The 19001-nt window shown below is 41.7% G+C and overlaps 1 protein-coding gene across 2 annotated transcripts in view; it reads left to right on the top strand.

Annotated features, from left to right (window-relative positions):
• The window catches only part of LOC137676297 (leukemia inhibitory factor receptor-like), a 56022-nt gene that overhangs the window by 11678 nt on the left and 25343 nt on the right, over positions 1 to 19001 (top strand). For both annotated transcript variants that reach the window (XM_068422997.1, XM_068422998.1), the window contains 6 exons: positions 9730 to 9884; positions 10627 to 10747; positions 12775 to 12926; positions 15839 to 16002; positions 16821 to 16995; positions 17276 to 17545. In XM_068422997.1, coding sequence (XP_068279098.1) covers positions 9803 to 9884; positions 10627 to 10747; positions 12775 to 12926; positions 15839 to 16002; positions 16821 to 16995; positions 17276 to 17545 — 964 coding nt within the window. In that variant the 5' untranslated portion in view covers positions 9730 to 9802. The remainder of the gene's footprint in view (positions 1 to 9729; positions 9885 to 10626; positions 10748 to 12774; positions 12927 to 15838; positions 16003 to 16820; positions 16996 to 17275; positions 17546 to 19001) is intronic.

Genomic DNA, 19001 nt, shown 5'->3' with positions numbered 1-19001 from the left:
TTTGAATTGGATTTGAAATCATTTAACAGAAATTGAAAACAAAATTTGAACTTTTTTATATGTTTTGTTTTAAAACGATGTTCCACCTAAACTGACTATTCCGCCTAAATTATTTGAAATGAAAACCAGGTGTTAGTTTAATTGTAAAACAACTACATCTTGTGCCTTTGGCATTGCAGTTAGTGATTTCAGTTAGGGCAGTACAGTTAAGGAAGTGCCACATGTTTGTAGAGCTGGGGATAACATGCATGCACAAGTGCAAGAGTTAGTGTTTATTCTTTATAGCCTGGCAATGGTCTCTCTTGAGTCTACAAAAGTTAATGAGGAAAGAGACCAGCTCTGATGCATATCAGCTGTAGAAGTCAATATTTGTATTTCTGAGTACTTAATCTTAATTCCTACACTTTGCCACCTTAAAGGGAGAATAGGCATGTATATGCATAAATGAAAAGCTGGAGGGGAATAAGGTATAACTAAAACTATGTGGAAGAAATAAATGCCAACTGCTATGTAATTATGCATGGACAAACTTGTTCTGATAATGTCGTACTATATTGTAGACCTTCCTTCTTTGGAGAGGTTGGAAGGGGAATGGCATCACTTGAGCATCCACTTGGGAGTGGAGCAGAGAGGAAAGCATTTGCTCATCCCAGTGGAAGGGTAGCCTGCCCATGATAACGTGCTGCGCTGTGTCTTCATGTGACACGTCTGGTACTTACTAAGAGTGAAAATACAGCAGGGCATGAGAGCTTTTAAAGTCTCAAGAAAGATTAATACAGTAGGAATTTATCAGAAAATATAGAACTATAGTTTCAGGAATTGCCCATTCCCTCGATTACTAAAAAATCAATTTATTTCTCGTAAGTGACTCTCATTCCTTACATTCACTGTAAAAGGATATTGCATAACTGTTGCTCGTTATTCTCAATATATTATTTAATGCAAAAGCCACATTTCAGCTTGATCTATTTATATGCTGTTTGTACACATGGAGTCAGACTTTCTTTGGATTTGGTTCATTGTGCCTTAAAAATAATTCGAATACCACAGGTTTCATTGTAAACAATGAAGAATTCCAACCCTCAGGTCATTGCCGGTTGTTTAAAAAAAACCACACTTGGAATTGCTTCAGTAATTATCAGTGTTCTCTTATAAAACTAAATAGGCTTTTCCTGTGATGGAAAGGTGATTAAAGGTCATATAGTTCAAAATAAGCTTTTGGACACTGCCAGATTAAGGAAAATAAACTCTTTCATTAATAAGGTCAACTTCTTTAATGTTTCTTAGTTCATAAGGACGTACAAGCTGAAGAGAACCGACAGGGACGGAATTATGTAGATAACATGATTCTTCTGAGGCACATCAATTTCTTTCTGCAGCCCTCTTTGTAAACCCTGAGTGTCGTGGTCTGGCCCTTGAACCTCACATTGAGTAAAGCACAACTGGCAATGTGGGCAAATGATATTTTCCTCTGAAGATACGCTGTCTTGAGAACTACACGGAGCTAACAGTACTCCCAGAAAATGCTTTGGAATATTTGGTTTGTGTTTTATTTCAGTTATGTATCAGTAAAATGCAGCAAGCACTGGAGAAGTGGGAAGCCTTCTGTGTGTAATTTACTTTGATTCTAGGTTTATGCACTGCAAGAAATGTGGTTGTATTTGTTGGTACGCTTTGTACCTGTATTAAGTGTTGAAAAGGCATAGTGGATAGCCACAGCATTCATGATAAGAGGTGGTTTTTATATATGCAAAGTAATCGGGCTTGTGTGCCTTTGCTCAGTGTACTTGTTCCATGCTGCGTTGCAAAGCGCAAGAATTCAAGGAAGTGTGTCGACCATGAGGTCACCAAATTCAAGCGTATCAGGAAATGTGTGTAGCTGTATCAGATTTACACAAATGCGTAAGTTGAATCCTTACCTTACTGCAGTATTAATTTGCCTGTTGTAGTGAGTATCAAGAAAATTTTTGAATGGGTTAAAATACTAGTGTGTAAATGACTCTGAGCCTGTTTCCTTCTCCTGCACAGCACAATAGCCTAGAAGATCAAAATTTATCTTTTGGCCAGCAGTGTCGCTTAACCTTCACCCCTTTGCTTTGTTCTTTGTTCAGATGATTAGGTGTTTTCCATCTGCACCTCTATGGGAGAAGAATCCGTGCTTGTTAATTTGCGGTCGACTTCCTAAGGAAGTCGGGTTTATATGATAATGCTTCGTCTGTCCTCTTACCCCAGCAATAACCTTTGAACACGATGCCCAGGTTCAGTTCGCTCAGAATGGGGAGGTGAGGTCTCAGCATACTGTGTCCTTACAAGCTTGAGGAAACACTGCAGCTGGATAGAGAGACCCCACTGATAAAACAGCTGCAGAGTGAACTCAACCTTTACTCGATTGCAATCCATGCCTCTCTAGCTTGCCTTCTCTGCCGTCTAATAAGGCTTAGGGGGTAATCTGTAGTAACATTTGCCTAATATGTAACAACAATAAATTGCGAACAGGCTTGCAGATATCCCAAAAAGTATTTAGTCTATTTTTGGTAGTATTAGGATTCACTGTGTTTCTCAGAAGAGTTTGTTTTCTGTTGTTACCATGTGGACAGCAGTGCTGTGTTCCTAGTAGTGATGGATGTGCTTGTATTTAGCCAGGTGCTCGGTGGTTAATTGATATGGGCAAGGACTTCCAAACTCAGGAGTTAGACACCCAATTTTCTTTTGAAAGTGTCCGTGATTTTCTGAAAATCTTATGCTGGGAACATCAAATGCAGCGTCTGGCTTGGGACCACTCTTGCATGGTGTACGTTGGGCAGTGCGTGGCAAATTACTCCAGTGGGACTAACAGTTCCTAACTTAGCATGCAGATTAATTGAAAACAGGCATAATTCAGTGAGAACAAAAGGCAAACTGTGCAAAATGTATATTTAGCTTGAAAAAAAAAATAACGTCATCTAACAAGTTCAGTTTTAGTTGTGGTAAAAATAAACCATTGATGCCTACAGTGTCTCTTTGCTTTGTTGTGCCCTTTCAGTACACTACTCTGCCTCTTCAGTGTCACTGCGCTGCTTTTTTCTCTCCAACCCGGCTGTCCCAGCAGGGATATTCTTCCCAATTCTCACTATAAGCCACCTGCTTTTTTCTTATTTGGTAGAGTTTTTTTGGTTGACATGAGTAGCCTGAAGGAGTCTTCCGTTGTACTTCCCAAATCCTTCTCAAGATTGTATCCATTGCTATGATTAAACTATTTGACATCTGCTTCTTCTGTGTGTTTTCCTTTCTTTCTAAAGGCAAGTCCTGAGGGTCTCAATTTCTGTGTGTGTTTTTCTGTGTGATGTGCTGTCCAACGGGTACTACATGCTTTCCTAAAGTCATCCTTGAATTGTGGTGCCTTTTCATGGATTTCTTAAGCAAATGACTTCAAACTTTTCTGATCCCTGTCGTGTGCGTAGCCGTCGTGCATCACCCTCCCCAAGTCAGGAAATCCCTTGCAAAGAGTCTCCTCTCATCTCCTTGCCAGGTGAGGGTGCTTCTCATGCTAATCGCTACCTGGAAGTACCCACCAGCTCTACCTTTGCAGCTTGCTTATTTGTATTTCTGTAGTGTTTAACAGCCCTGGGATCGGAAGAAAGGAAGAACTGGAAATACTGGAAAGCAGGTGCTGCTGCATGTTGGCTTTCACCTGAGCCAGGTGGAATATTTACCCCAGCTGGGGTGCACCTTTACTCTTGTTGGTAAAACTTCTTGCCAAAATGCTTGCCTTTGTAGATGGTGCTTGTGACCAGGAGCTTTGAAAATTAATTGTTGAAGAGTTGATCCCTGTTGTTGAGCTTGCATGTTGCACCCTGACATCTCACTCACCTGGCAGAGCAGAACCAGGCTGAGGTGACTGCAAGGTAACTGCAGTGACTTCCAGCATCTCGGAGGTGATGCTGCCATTTGGCGGCTAGAGGAAGCAGCGAGGAGGGAGTTTTTCTCCTCGTGCTTGACAGGAAAAAAGGCAACAAAACAAAGTTTGTCTCAAAGGACTGAAAATCTGGCCTTGTGCACTCCTGCACATTTACTGTATAATATCTTGACACCCTGTCTTCATTTCCTTTTCCTTCGCTGCAGATTAGGAGAGTGCATTTGGTGCAGATAGGCAACTTGAATTATTTTATCAGCTTTCAGAAAGAGAAATAGCAGATTCTTAAATTAATTCATCAGAACTGGGGAAAGCCAGATTCCCAAATGGGATTCAGCCTTCATTTATAAACGAGTTTTAGTGACTCATGTCCTGCAAATCTTTTATAACATGGAATGCTGCCATGTTATAAAACAGAGAGGGAAAGCCTGTGTTTAGATTGCTTAAGAGAGATTTTTGTCTCAACTTTGGGAATTTTTTTAAGGAGGTGGAAGAATGTACTCTATTGAAAAACAGCCAGACCCCCTCAAATCTTATTAATTCTCCTTCCATTTTTTTTATTACACAGCTAGCTTTAAAGTCAAAAGACTGAAGGCTGTGGGATCAGCAAAGCTGTTCTAAAGAAAGCCAGTTCATCTTCAGGTTCTGTGTTCATTGTCTTTACTGTCAGCTGTATTGGCAATTTGCTTGGTTTCCCAGAAATGTGTAGTTCTGGCATGGTCTTTCAGATAGGGGAATTTTTTTGGAAGCTTTCTCTTGGCAATAGTAGGATGTGTAATTTGATATATGCATTTTTATCTGGATATAGGCGTGTTTTCTTTCACTTTGAAGGTTAAATTAGTATCTTTGGGTAGAGACAAGTAAAATGACCATTCTCCACCTGCTAAGCAGAATGATTTTTCTTCTAGCCCTAAGGTTTTGATCTAGGCACATACTTAGCACATTTCTGCCTGGCTGTATTTGGGATGATGGCTGTTCAGTATTGCCAGAAATGCAACCTGCCACCAGTCTTTACAGTTTTTTCATGGTGTGCTATATAAACCTTGAGAGCTTTTAATGTTCCATTTGGTGGTAAATTATTGTGATGATGCCTTGAACTGTGGAGAAGAAACAAATAAATTGTAACTTGAGATTGACAAACAGGTTTCTTCTATTATGTTTAATACATATGTTTTTACTGATTTCATGGTTTCATCTAGTATTCTCCACTTAGAATTTCCCTAAACCTTTTGTATAAGCTGACTTTTTAACTGTTTCTTTTTAGGTATCTGCTTGGAGAGCACAAAAATAGCCACAAAAAGTGTGACCACTGATCCTCAATTCATAGATTTTTTTTTTTAAAAAAAACAAATCTGGAGGCTTGTGACTGGCAGATCAGACTGCAGGCAGAAAGTAGGCCAGAAAGATTTTTGATTTTTTTTTTTAACTGTTTTGTTTGTTTGTTTTCAAAGTGGTTTCCAAGCACTTGACAATGAAATGCATTTGGAGACCAGAAAACTCAAAAGCAGAATAGAGCTTTGGAGTACTTCTATGCTTAGAGAGCTGAGCTGTTAAAACTGACTAAGAAAACACTTTTTTTTTTTTCTCCCTTTAAAGACACTCGAGCATTTGGTCAGCTATGCTTTAAAAAAACATACGCAGAACCAGTTAAGCCAAGAAATACATAATACGGAACACTCTTAGTAGGAGAGATACCAGTTACCTTCTGCTTCTCCTCTCTAAAGAGGCCGGTAATGTCTTAGCATGTCACTGTCAAACAGCTGGTGCTGCTCTCGTTTTCTCGGCTAGTCACAGAACCTTTAACCTTCTTTACAGCTGACAAGGTTTTGAAGGAAAGCTGTCCGCAGATATTTTCCCAGGCACGCGCACTATTGACTTGGGGTACTTTCCCTCTCTTACCTATCTGATCACCAGTAGGTGCACTGTGTGCATCAAAATGTCTTCAAAAGTCATTTAAAAGTCCACAGTTGGTATTGAGCTATTTTAAATAAGGGCCACCATCCACTGGCTTCAGTGACGAAGAATCTGAATATAATTGTTCCTTTGTTAGCTCATCTGCATAAAAAACAATTTAAAATGACTTCTGACCATGGGCAGAGGGGTGGTTCCTCTGCACAACATAAAGCCCTTAGCAGAAGTCAGGACATGTCCCTGTACTGTAGCTTCCAACAGTTACTGTGGAATCCTGCTTGTAGTAGCTGCTCTTAAATAAGGGCAGTTATATACTGAAGCCTGCTGTGCCTTTGCTATTGGTGTGGCATGAATTTGCATGTGAATACTTTCTGGATACACATACGATGTTGATCCTTAGCATAGACTTATGGGAGGCTTTTTCCTTAGTTTAAAGCTTCAAAACTGAAAGACCTTTTCAGGCAAGGCCTTTAAGATGAATTTGCTGTGCAAATGTACTCATGCTAGGTCAGGAGGTTTGCAGTCCATTTGAGGATGAGATTGGAGTCTGAAGTACTAGATAAACAGCTACGTGGCAGCTTTATACAGTAGTATCCGGGGCTGGATCACATGCTGAAATTGAGTCAACAAGGTCTGAATGTTGAGAGAGAAGCAATTATGGCATGGGCTGTGTAAACATGTGCTACGCATAGGTTTGTCTTAGAAAAGTTCCTTCATTGTGCTTGATAATGCTCAGGCCTCAGGGGACAGAAATATTTCAAAGCTGAGGATACAGCAGATTTGGTCCACAGAAATATTTGTTCCAGGAATGATCAGAAATCTAGAAACTGAGACTGGGAAATGGTGAAAAAAATTAGAGTTTTTAAAGGAGGACCTAGCAGAGACCTTGGAATCAGTCATCTTCTGTGTAAGAGGTTGCTGTAAAGCAGAGGATAAACTGCTTTGTCTGCTGGAGATAGGACAAAGTAATGTGCTTGAAATAGCGCGAGAGATAATTGTGTAGCACATTGGGAGTGCTAATGATAATGCCAGTGAAGTGACATGGATAGATTGCCCAAGGAAAGGAGATTGTTATGGGATGTGCTATTGCTGATGTTTTTTATGGTGGATATCTGTTGAAAAGGTTTAGTCAGCCCTGGTGAAGGTTTTACCTTCCTTTGACAACGTTGAGGTGTCTTGTCCTACATAAATGTCTCTGATATTGTCGTATCCATCTTAAGAGTACATCAGCCTAGAGGATAATATGCGTTTCGTATCTCTCCAGGGTAAGGAAAAACCTCCATGCCTTGTTTGAATTAGTCTTGAACTGATGGAAGGCAGCTTTCATCCAAAGAAAGTGAACTTTCTATTTTTAAATTACTTCAATTATTTTGTAACTTTATAATTAAAACAAGGCTATAAATGGGTATCTTTTCTCCTGACTAATGGCCTTTCATTATGTGACACAAGGCTTCGAATTGCCAACTTTTCAGCAAGCTGTAAAATGTGTATGAGAAGACAAGATCCAGGGAGTGTATGCTTCTTACAAAAGACTGTGGTTTACACGACAGTCATCATGGTCTGCATGAGAGTACGTAGGTTCCCTTCGATGCCTGACTCTGAAACAGAAATTAAAACTGTGCTTGAGTTAGGAGAATTTGGTATGACTCGAATTTCTTGTAATTCACTGCTGTGATGTTACTCTTAAAACTTCTGGAGTAGGGGAACTACTCAGTAAACGATGTATTGAAAGAGTGTACAAAAAAATCAGAAGGTCTTCTTGAACCACACACACACACGTGTAGCTGCTGAATCTGCCTCATAAACCTGGCATTACCGTACAGGTTTTGCACAATCATGTACAGATAACGTGTTTAGAAAGTGAGGGGCTTGGGATTTTATTAACTTCACAATGCAGTTTTCTCTCCTTCAAGTGGCATCAGTGCTTTCCTTTTTTTTTTTTATTTTTTTTATTTTTTTCTTGGCATCTGCTAGCTGATAGGGGACTGTCAACTGATTTGATATAAAACTTGGAATTTTTATTTTGGGCTTTTCTTCAAACCCGAAATAGGCATTGAAGAAATACCTGAAGTACTCACAAACAAACAGGTATAACTTACATGTACATAGCAAATTGAAATCAGTCATTTTGTTCATGTAGCTCTCAGGTCTGTGTGTGTTCCTCACATTTTTGATAAAGTGAGAGGTTTGTGAGCAAAGTTTAAACCTGGAGCTAACATCCCAGGCTTTCACTGGTAACAGGGACAAATACGATGTGAAGACACCAAAATGCGGTGGGGGACTTCTGGCACAGAGATTGTTATATTTTATGTGCTGGCAGGTTCTTGATTCATCTTCATCTGATCCTGAATTTGTCAGACTTCACTCTTGATTTGGCCCTTACAAAGTTACATGGCATGGATATTACAGTTTAGGAATGTATAAAAAGAACTGAATGTGTCTGTGGGCATTATAGCTTAAATTAATATGTGTTTAGCAAGGTTTTCAGGTGGCTTGAGAACATGGTGAAAAGCTCTAAGGGTGTTTCTTCCCTCCAGGTGTAACACTGACCTTTACCATAGCATCTCCCTCAGCTTCTGTGCTGCCTGGAGCCTTTCCCTCTGTCTGGTTATTGCAGACCAAGAGAAAGGAGAGGTTTGGATTATTTGACACAGTGCTGATTGATAGGTTTCTCCTTGCACCGTGCAGATTGCTGAGAGACGGAAGAGCGTTGTGGGCATGCCCAGCTGTGCCCTGAGAGAGAATGCCTTAAAAAAAAAATTGCAATTGTATTGCAGGGATGAAGGAGCATACTCCTGATGGCACAGAGGACTTCAGGGAAGAGAAGTTTCTTTTAAAATTACAGAGACTTTTAGGCAAAATCTGTTATTCTGACAATGATGTACACCTAGCTGTGGAAGTGACTTCTAAGACAAGGTCAGGACCCTTTTCAAAGAAGTAGCCTGGACAAAATGTAAGTTTTAGATAACTGCTCCATAGGGGAGGCTGGCTCAGATATGTTCTTAGTGTGAAAATGGCCCAGCTCCTGTTGTTTGTCATGGAGAGAAGACCCCTTGCTACCTGTGAGTTATGGTCTCTGTGAGAGTGCTCAAGTCTTCAGGGTGGCAGGGAAACAATGCAGCAGGGATTGGCTGGGCTTTAGGATGAGCTTTGCTGCAGTTTTCTTTTGGAGGACAAAAACTGATGGTGGCCGGTGTGGGTGGAACTGAATGTGTTCCGCAGATCCCACTGAACAGTTGAACTTCTCTTTGGAAAACATGTACCCCATTAATCTTCAAAGAACACATTAAACATAATTTTCTAGATAGTTTTTACCTTAAGATCAATATTTATAGTGTCAAGCATCTTTCAGTAGAGACATAGCTCTCAATTTTTTCCCCTTTTTTTCTCCAGACATTATTACTTTACACTGGATTAAACCAGTGATCCTAGGTAATCAGATGTGGTTCTGCAGTGTCTCAGGCATCCCATAGCTTTGAATAGCAGCAATACAAAAAGTGAGCAGAGGGGAAGGGAAAACAGATGGACTCTCCTGTCCCCTTAAACCCATATCTGAAGCAGGGGACATATCCATTCATGGTATACAAGACCTTTTGTGAACGTGACATTTCATCTAAGTGGAAGACACCTGTTCTAGGGGAATACCCTGCCGTGTCCACTCTGTTCTGGCCTCAGATAGTCCTGAAGGAGGCCTGTGGACAGTTGAGTTTTACGTATCTGTGATTCTTAAGGTTACCTTTGGAAACATATGCATCAAAGAGTGGTTGGGACAGTGAAAAGATTTGCTTGCGAGACAAAGAGTAGAAAGGGGTTGCTGGCCTGGGAGCAGCACTGAAGAAGAAAAGTAGATGGAAAAAAAGTGGCATTTTTGGAGTACCAGCTCTGGAATTTCAAAGCTTTTTTTTTGTTTTTGTTTTTAATTTTAGAACTGACCAGCTTGTTGGAAGATGATGTTTATTCCTTCTTGAAGCTGCTGTTCTGAAAACAAACAGTAGAAGAATGTGGAAGAATTCAAGGCTCCGCTGCCTGTTAGCACTAGCTGTTTTATGTTTAAGAAGCTTAATATATAGCCAAGAGATAGGTGAGTTTATTGCAATGTAATTCACTAATTACTTTTTCTTTGTAGCTTCTGTACTGACACCATTTAATTGCGTTGCTTTCCTGTTATATGTATGTTCAAAAATTGTCACCTCTGTGGTTCCACACCATCCTAGGGACGGAGGTGCTACCATGCCTGGTCTCTGCTTTGCAGCAACCAGTGGCATCTTGTAAACCAGTGTTTATTGTTTTTTTGGTTTTGATTTTGGTTAAATTGGGTGTTAAATTCTCCATATTGCGACTGTGATAGTCTGCATAGGCAGTTGGTGTAAATGTCTGCATTGAGACCTTCTTGCTGTACATGTCAGCTGTTATGACAATTTCACACATTACCATTAATTGCCCTTCTGTCATTAATTGCCCTCCATGTGGGACAACAGAGGAGAGCAAAAAACTCATTAAGTTTATCATCGAAGCTTGTGGTTTTGCCATTGGCCCAAAGCCTGCTTATTAGGCTGGGCTAGGAACGGGTGTTGTGGAAAGAAACAGCTCTCTGTGTCATTGCACACAAGTATAAACCCAGTTTTTAGGTGCTTCTAGAAACCTGGCAGTCTGTGGCTGTCTGTAATCAGGCACACAAATCATTCAACAGTTTTAAAATACTGGCGAGACAGCGTGCAATAAAAATGTAAAAAGAATGGCTATAGATGTGAATAATAGCGGTCGTTTTTGAGTTGGTCATTTTTGACCTGCAGTTTGTGACTGTATTTCTTATATGATTTCAGGTTCACTGGGGCACCCCCAGAATTTGAAATGCGTAACGCACAATTTACGTAAAATGATCTGTGCTTGGGACGTCTCTTCTAAAGAAAGACATGGGCAAACTGACTTTTGCTACACTACAAAGTAAGTCCCCTGTATACCTGGTTGAAAACTACCACACTGTGCTGAAAGTATAATTATTCCTCAGGCACTGCCCATGGAATATCTGATGCTGTTGTTTCCCAGCATCCCCCAATCAGTTTTCCTTGGGTGGTGCTCCCTCCAGGCACCGTTAACTCAGGCAGTGGCGGGGTTTCTGGCAAAGTCTTGTTTCATTCTAACAATTCTCCTGCCAAAATCTCCTGCTTGCTCTCTTCAAAGGGCTGGAAGATGCTCTCGTTTACTCAGACTTCTCTGCGTGTCTGCCTAGCCCTTGCTCAGGGTTTTCACGAGGGACATCTTCGTACCATGTTCAATCCAAAAGGAAATGGTAGTTGGAAGAAGCAAATCCTGATGTTATGGGCCAAAGCGGTAGAATATATGACATAAGTGTTGAGATTCGCATGCGGAAAAACATGAAAAATCTCTTGGTGGCTTTATAAATTTTAAACCTTTATAAATTTTAAGCTGTCTGGAGAGCACTGTATTAGAGGAAATATAAAAATTATTCCACAATTACAATAGCTAGCTTTTCCGAAGTGAATGCAAGTTGAAAATTTTGCGAAATGTTAAAAAACCCTTAAATCTTCAGAAATCTTTCACTAATGAAAACTACATGTGCAATTCCCCAAGCTGCAGGTCTGCCAAATACTTATCATGTGCTAGAGATGAGTTCAAATCCTTATTCGTGTCTTGATCCTGCCCCCAATCCAGATATTTGTACTGTATTTTTTCCTGTAAATTCTGCAGGCAGCCCAGACTTGTCCTTGGGGTCCCAGGGCTTGGCTGCGCTTCTTCCACCTACATGTTTGATTTTCTATGTCTAGTTATTCCTCCTGCATTGCCAGCTATCATTTCTGTACAGAACAATACATATATGTGAGATTGCGGCCAGAGTTCAGGAGTGCAGAGTTCATGAGGTACTGCTCTCTAAACAAGAACAGCCATGTAGCTGCTGCTGTTTCTCCTCAGCAAAGCAGAACAGGCTTGTGTCCCCAAAGCAAAGAGGCTGAGGGCTGAGCTTAGTGTGGACCTCCCTGAGGGAAAGAGATTTTCGATTTTGGTTGCCCAAACATCCTCTAACAATATCTCAGTACAGAAGAGGAATAGCCTTTCTGAGCACTCAAGTCTCAGCTGGCCTTTGCTAGCCCAGAGTCTTGTGTGGATCTTCAGAGTTCAACCAAAGCCCTTGACTCCAGCTGATCGGAGTTCCACGGTCCTGTTCCAGTTCTTAAGTGAGTAACAGTCCCTCTGCAGGAAGTCTGGCATTGTTCTCATTGCTTTCCTTCCTCCCATCACTGCCCCAAGAGGAAGGTCTGGATTTTTCCAAACTTTTTGCCTTTCTAGTTGCGTATCAATGAGAATGAGCAAAGGGACTTGACCCGTCCATTATTGTTTCCTGTATGTATCTACAAGCTCCGGACAAAGGCCAGATCACATTGTGCTGAGCACTGCACAAACATTATGCGGAGACTGTATTTCCAGCTGGGATCTTAGCACTTCTCTCCCCTGCCCTCTGCTCTTTCCCTACGAGCTGAGCAGCAGAAGGGGGCTAGAAGATTTGTTCTGAGATGGGGACACAGATGGGTGAACCTGCTCTTTGCACTCATATGCCATCACTTTGAGAAGAAACGGAGGGAGAGGGAGTCAGGGAACATAAAAGGAGGGGGAGCTACTGTTGGGTTTTGGGGGATTTTATTTTGCTGATTTTGAAATATTGATTCATGGTGACTGTAGGTTTCAGAAATATGTCTTTTGGTTAAAAAGTCAGTTTTTACTTTGCAGTGTTCTCTTAACGAGGTAGCTGCATTATACAGCTAGTGCACAGGGAACGCCTATTAATCTGATACTAACCAAAGCCCATGCAATTCTTACTGCTTCACAGACTTGATGTGGAACTCTCTGTTATATTACAGAGAATTTGTGTTTTATTAGTGCCCTGAGAATAGGACTTAACTTGCTTTAGCTTCCTATCAGCTGAAATACCTGCTTAATCCTCTCTGTCTTTTCAGTGACCTCCCCCCTCCAGTGTGTTTTAGAACTAAGGAGAAAAGGGTCGAGATTCCAGTCCCAGAGAGCTCCACCATGGTGACAATAACCACAAACAGCATTTATGGAACTGCTTTTGCTACCAAAGAGTTTGAAATTCACCAGAAAGACATCTGTAAGTGTCAGGTTTTATGTGTGTACATAAGGCCTTTATACCATGATTAGCAATGCTCCAGAAGTGTATATACTTGCAGTTTTCTTTGGCAATGTTTCTGTATGTAAAATGTTGATGTGCTGAGTCCATATGTATCTATCATGCGTAACAGGCTGTTTTCTCTCCCGCCTTCAGGGGAAAGAAGACCCCTCTTATCCGTAGATCATAGCAGAGAAATCAAGGGCAGAATGTGAGGAGGAAAACAAAGTACAACACTCTTATATCCCCCTAATCACTCTTCGCCTTTTTTTTTCCTAATTGCAAATCAGGAAGGATTTGTAAACAAGTTCCTAATCTACATACTGAAGTACCTGCATGGGGCATAAAGCGCATTTGCTCAGACTTGACATGAGAAAGGAAGAATAACATTCCTAGCGCCCGTTCTTCCATTTTAAATGCAGAACCACTACAGAATTAAGTAGTTTATTCTTGTAACTTCATGACATTTTAAGGGCAGTTATATCATATGTCACTCCTGACAGGATCATATTTTCTTAATATATGCCCAACTGACCCATTCTTTTCAAATGTGTATGAAACTGAGCAAATACATTTATGCTTCGGACGTAGGCTGCATCATATTGGAGTCATAGATAAATTAGACTTTTTCCCACTTTCTTCCTTCCAAAGGAGGAAGTTGTAGGCTGAAGATGGCATTGAGACCATCTGCCACGCTTCCTCCTAATTTAGTCTTTGTTTTGTCTTGCATGCTTATTCCTTTAGTGCAGTCAAAATCTAAAGTCAGTAGCACTTCTTATTTAGGGATCAGTTTTCTCTTCAGTTGAGAGCAGCTCAAGAACTTTCACAAGTTGGACTTGGCAGTGCTGGATTAATGGTTGGCCTTGATGATCTTAAAGGTCCCTTCCAACCAAAATGATTCTATGATTCTGACAAAACAGAACTCAAAAATATGTGGGCAACACGCTGGGTTCTCCAGGATCTTACTTACTCTAGGCAGGATGGGTCTCTGGGTTTGTCACACGTTATGTGAGGTAGATCAAGAACTGTCCGAATGACAGAGCTCAGAGGATTGCAGTCAGTGCCTCAGAGTCTAGTTGGAGGCCTGTAGCTAGCAGTGTTCCCCAGGGGTCAGTACTGGGTCCAGTCCTGTTTAACTTATTCATCAATGACCTGCACGAAGGGACAGAGTGTACCCTCAGCAAGTTTGCTGATGACACAAAACTGTGAGGAGTGGCCGATACACCAGAAGGCTGTGCTGCCATTCAGCGAGACCTGGACAGGCTGGAGAGCTGGGCGGAGAGGAACCTAATGAAGTTCAACAAAGGCAAGTGTAGGGTCCTGCACCTAGGGAGGAATAACCCCATGCACCAGTACAGGTTGGGGGCTGACCTGCTGGAAGGCAGCTCTGTGGAGAAGGACCTGGGAATTCTGGTGGATGACAAGTTCACCACGAGCCAACAATGTGCCCTTGTGGCCAAGAAGGCCAATGGCATCCTGGGGTGCATTAGGCAGAGTGTGGCCAGCAGGTCGAGGGAGGTTATCCTCCCCCTCTACGCTGCCCTAGTAAGGCCACAGCTGGAGTAACTGTGTGCAGTTTTGGGACCCCTCGGTTCAAGAAAGGCAAGGAACTACTGGAGAGAATCCAGCGGAGGGCTACAAAAATGATCAGAGGACTGGAGCATCTCTCTTCTGAGGAGAGGCTGAGGGAGCTGGGTCTGTTTAGCCTGGAGAAGAGAAGACTGAGAGGGGATCTTATCAATGCTTACAAATACCTTAAGGGCAGGTGTCAAGAGGATGGGGCCAGACTCTTCTCAGTGGTGCCCAGCGACAGGACGAGGGGCAACAGGCACAAACTGAAACATGGGAAGTTCCATCTGAATATGAGGAAAAACTTCTTTAGTTTGACGGTGACAGAGCACTGGAACAGGCTGCCCAGGGAGCTTGTGGAGTCTCCTTGTGGAGATATTCAAAACCCGCCTGGACATGACCCTGTGCACCATACTCTAGGGGAGCCTGGTTTGGCAGGGGGTTGGACTAGATGATCTCCAGAGGTCCCTTCCAACCTTAACCATTCTGTAATTCTGTGATTCTGTAACCTGGGTAGCATGTTGACTGTGCTGAAAACCTTGTAAGCTCTCAGAGCCATGGCTAGGACTGAAGTTGGATAAATCACACTTGTCTAAAAACAGGATTTACCCTACACCATGCCCAATGAGCTGCCATAACGCTTGAACTGCTATACCCCTTACCTGCTTCTCAGCCTTTTGCTTCACCACTACCCATTCATAGAAGAGATGCTTCTGTTTGATCTCCTTGTCCTGACCCCATCACCATGTCATACCTTTAATATTTATTGTAGCTTAAAATCACATTCCCCATGATCCTTTTCAGAGCCTTGTGTGAGCTTCTTCCACCCTGCGCTTATGCTCTCCTTTCTCCCTACTCTAGCTTTTGTTGCAAGTCTCCTCTTCCCTGCTGGTCTCCAAAACCCCCTTCTTCCTTTGGGGGTTTTTCCATCATCTTCCCTAGGTGTGTTCTCATGTACACTTCAAAGACTGTCTCCATGTTTCCTTTATCTCTGCGGCATTGAATGAAGGTTGTGAAAGATATAATGTCTTCTTTACTATGCATTATGAAGAGTCATATTCGTGATCAGTTACTCACACATCTGCATGTTGAGGTGTTAGAAGAAAATGCTACCTGGTGACTCATCAGCACCTGTGCTTTCCTGGGAACTTTGATGCTCAAGTATTGACAGAGCTCATCTTGTTCTAATTACAGAGGTTGAGTTACATGTTTGTATGGCTACTAGCCAGTTAAGAGCAGAGACATGTGGCTGTTAAACACCTGTAGGGTTTGTGTTGCTGACTAATGACTTGAACATGGCTTTTTTCCCCTCTGTCTTTTTCAAGCATTTGTTCCTCTCACTCCACGTATTCTTAGTTTTACACCTGACTTTTCAACTTCCACATTAAATCTGAAGTGGAGTGACAACGGATCAGTCTTCCCATATGGACTGGGTGCCTTTTGGCAGATTCAGATACTCCGTAAAGAAGCAATGGAAAAAGTCACACAAGTAAGTCCTTTACTTCCTTTGTGAAAAATATATATACAATTTTTGCCCTTGGTGATATTCTGGGAGGTCATTTGAAGAAAGCAGAGAATAATGAAGATTGTAGAGCTTTGCAAAACCTGAGTGTAGTCATGCTTCTGGTAGGTTACTTCTTGTTAAGTGTCAAAGTTATGGGGACACTGGCTACTATACTGTCAATACTTACTCACAGTCACAGCTTTTTTTTTTAATCTAGTACAGTTTTTTTTTAATTGGAACTTGCTTATGAATTTGGCAGATATTTTACACCATTATCTCTGCTTTGCTTCTCCAACAGTGTCCCAAGTCTTGGTGGTCTTTGAATGTTCAGTTTGCTTTTTTTTTGGCAACCACAGTTATTCCAGGCCAATTTATAGCTCTGTTCTATAATTTTTAGGAATGGAGAAAAGATAAAATATGCATCCTGGGACTAATATTAGAAGAGTTTCATTTTGGAAAGGTTGGAACATTTCCCTGCCTGGGAGAGGCCCAGGATACTGGGATGCAACATATACCTTTTGAAATGCTTGGCGAGCTTCCTGCTCTCCCTCAAATGTCTGCCCTCTGGTATTTCTGGCTTGCAGTCTACCTGGCTGGTGGGCTGTTTAGCACCTTAGGCTTCCATCCAAGTAAATTCACAGCACAGCTGAAAGTTAGGTGGGACACTCCAAGCATGTATCAGGATTTTGTGATTTACTTCACTTGATTTGCCGGTCTATTTACAGTGGGAGGTTGTATGTCATTGCTAATAGCTGTTCATAAACTGTCTCTTGGTTGTGTTTTTTTGGGGAAAAACTTTGTAGGTGACTTACTATTCAAAACTGACTCATGAAGACATCATTCTGTCTTGGAACTGGACATCAGATATGCCTTTGGAGTGTACATCGCATTATGTGAAGATTCGCTATTATATTAATGCAACACAGTTTGTTGGCCCCAAGGACTGGAGTGACTGGAGCCCGGTAGAAGAGGTCCCCGGTATGTTTGTTCCCTTGCCACCACATGGACTTTGATTGCTTTATGAAAAATATGCCAAAATCAGAGGAAAAGCGTTAGGCGGTGATGAGCTGCTGCTTTTGGGGGTGTTTTGATGAGAGAAATAATGCAATCATTAACTGATGAAACCTAGTAAACATTGATTTGTATGCATTGGAGTGCTCCTAAGTCACATTTTAGCTGATCAGCACCATGTTTATAGCAAATTGTTCATGTGAGGTTTTTTGTTTGTTTTTGTTTTCTGTTCTTCCTTGTCTGCTAGGCAAAGATACCGAGCCCAATGGGAGTGGGGTGTTTCCTCAGGACACCGTGGTGGCAGTAGGTTCAGATGTGACAATTTGTTGTGTCCATGAAGAAGGACAGCAGATACAACGGATGACTTACGGGCCAGAAATATACCCAATGATACATCTGAGCAGTCGGAGCAGTGCAATCAGAGTGCTAAATGCCAGTGCTTCAGATACCAGTGGGACAAATGTAGTATGCATACTGTCCGAAGATGAAATGGATGGAACTGTCTTGTTTGTAGGATGTATGTATCATTATGTTTACTAACCTTAGGAACATCAAAGTCATTTTGAGACTCTTAGGATTCTGCTAGGAAACAAATACTATCGTGGCTTTTTTTTCCCCAGGCCTTTGGTTTGTGAGGATGAGCTAGGATCATACTTGTTTGATTTCACTGTGGGTACTCCAGCCCACGAAAAAGACACCAGGGCTGTGGGAGGATGAGGAGGTACCCATGTAAGCCCTCTTCTCTTAGAGCCTGGCCCAGTGCTTCTCTCCTTGATCTAAGGCACTTCTTCATAATCTGGAATACTTAGTAGTTTATTGCCATGTGAAGATTCATCCTCAGTCTCTGTCACTTTAGGTTTACGTCTGTTCTAGTTTGGTCCATGACAAGGCAAGAGTAAGAGCAAGAATTTTAAGTGAAAACATTCATTTACCAACCAGTCAAATGGAAGACAATAAAACAGTTAGACTTGCAACAACAACAGATGCTCATCCAGGGCAGTAGCTCCCTGGGAGCTAATTACAGCAAAGGAACCCAGCTGACAATTCCTCTTTCCTGGAAAAGCTTCTAAACATTCTTTTAGTATTTTCTTTAAAGACACTGAATCCCTGTATATCTTCTCTGTGTAACCATGCCAGCCTCAGAAGTCTCTTCCAGATACAGATACCTCTTAAAACAAACTACTGAAATTACCTGGTTCTTCTTTCCTATAATTGGTCACTTCAGAGCTTTGTGTGTTTTCCCCACAGGGGTTTTGAGAGTTATCATCTTCCAGTAGCTGCCCATTAGAATCCTGTTCCCCATTACACTGCCTTTGAACTTAAGAGTCCTTGGGGTTGAGGGAAAGGAGAGGAGAGACTGGACTCAGTTTGAAAGTGTGTTCCCTACTCCAGCCTGTGCCTCCTGTCATTGACTTTGTGTATTGAGTGTGTGATAGCAAATGCAAAACAGCCATTTATGACTTCTCGGTGAGATGCCATTTTTACATTTATTTGTGCAGGATTTGCTTTTGTGGGAGAATCATCCAGGTAAATAAGTCAGTGGTTCATGAATGAAGGCTGTGATAATCCCATAGGTTTTTCCCATACAGTGATTTTTGAAGAGCTGGGATGTGGTGAAGTCTGTTTCCTGCCAGTGTTTCTTCTTGTGGTACCTACTTAGTGGGAAGGGAGAGGACTTGTCATGACATTCTTGCTGATGAGAGGCATTTGGGGAAGAACAGGTAGAGGAAGTAAATGGGTATGCACACCACCTCAGTTAAGCCTAGGCCAGGCAAAATAAGTGTTCGTTTTGGCCTGCTTCTCATAATCTGAACTAAGCCTGCCACTGTGTCCTCTTGTGTTAGTGCCCCCTCTCTAGGGCAGCTACATAGATATTATTGTGCTGCCTTTTGGAGAGAAGTATATGAGACTTGAAGTAAGTGCTCTGCTTAGGCTTACATTAGCATGGTTACCCTCTCTGTTGGGAGCACTGC

The sequence above is a fragment of the Nyctibius grandis genome, chromosome Z (assembly GCF_013368605.1).
Source record: "Nyctibius grandis isolate bNycGra1 chromosome Z, bNycGra1.pri, whole genome shotgun sequence".
NCBI lineage: Eukaryota > Metazoa > Chordata > Aves > Nyctibiiformes > Nyctibiidae > Nyctibius > Nyctibius grandis.
The sequence above is the reverse complement of the archived record's forward strand: the minus strand, read 5'-3'. Positions and strand labels throughout refer to the sequence as shown.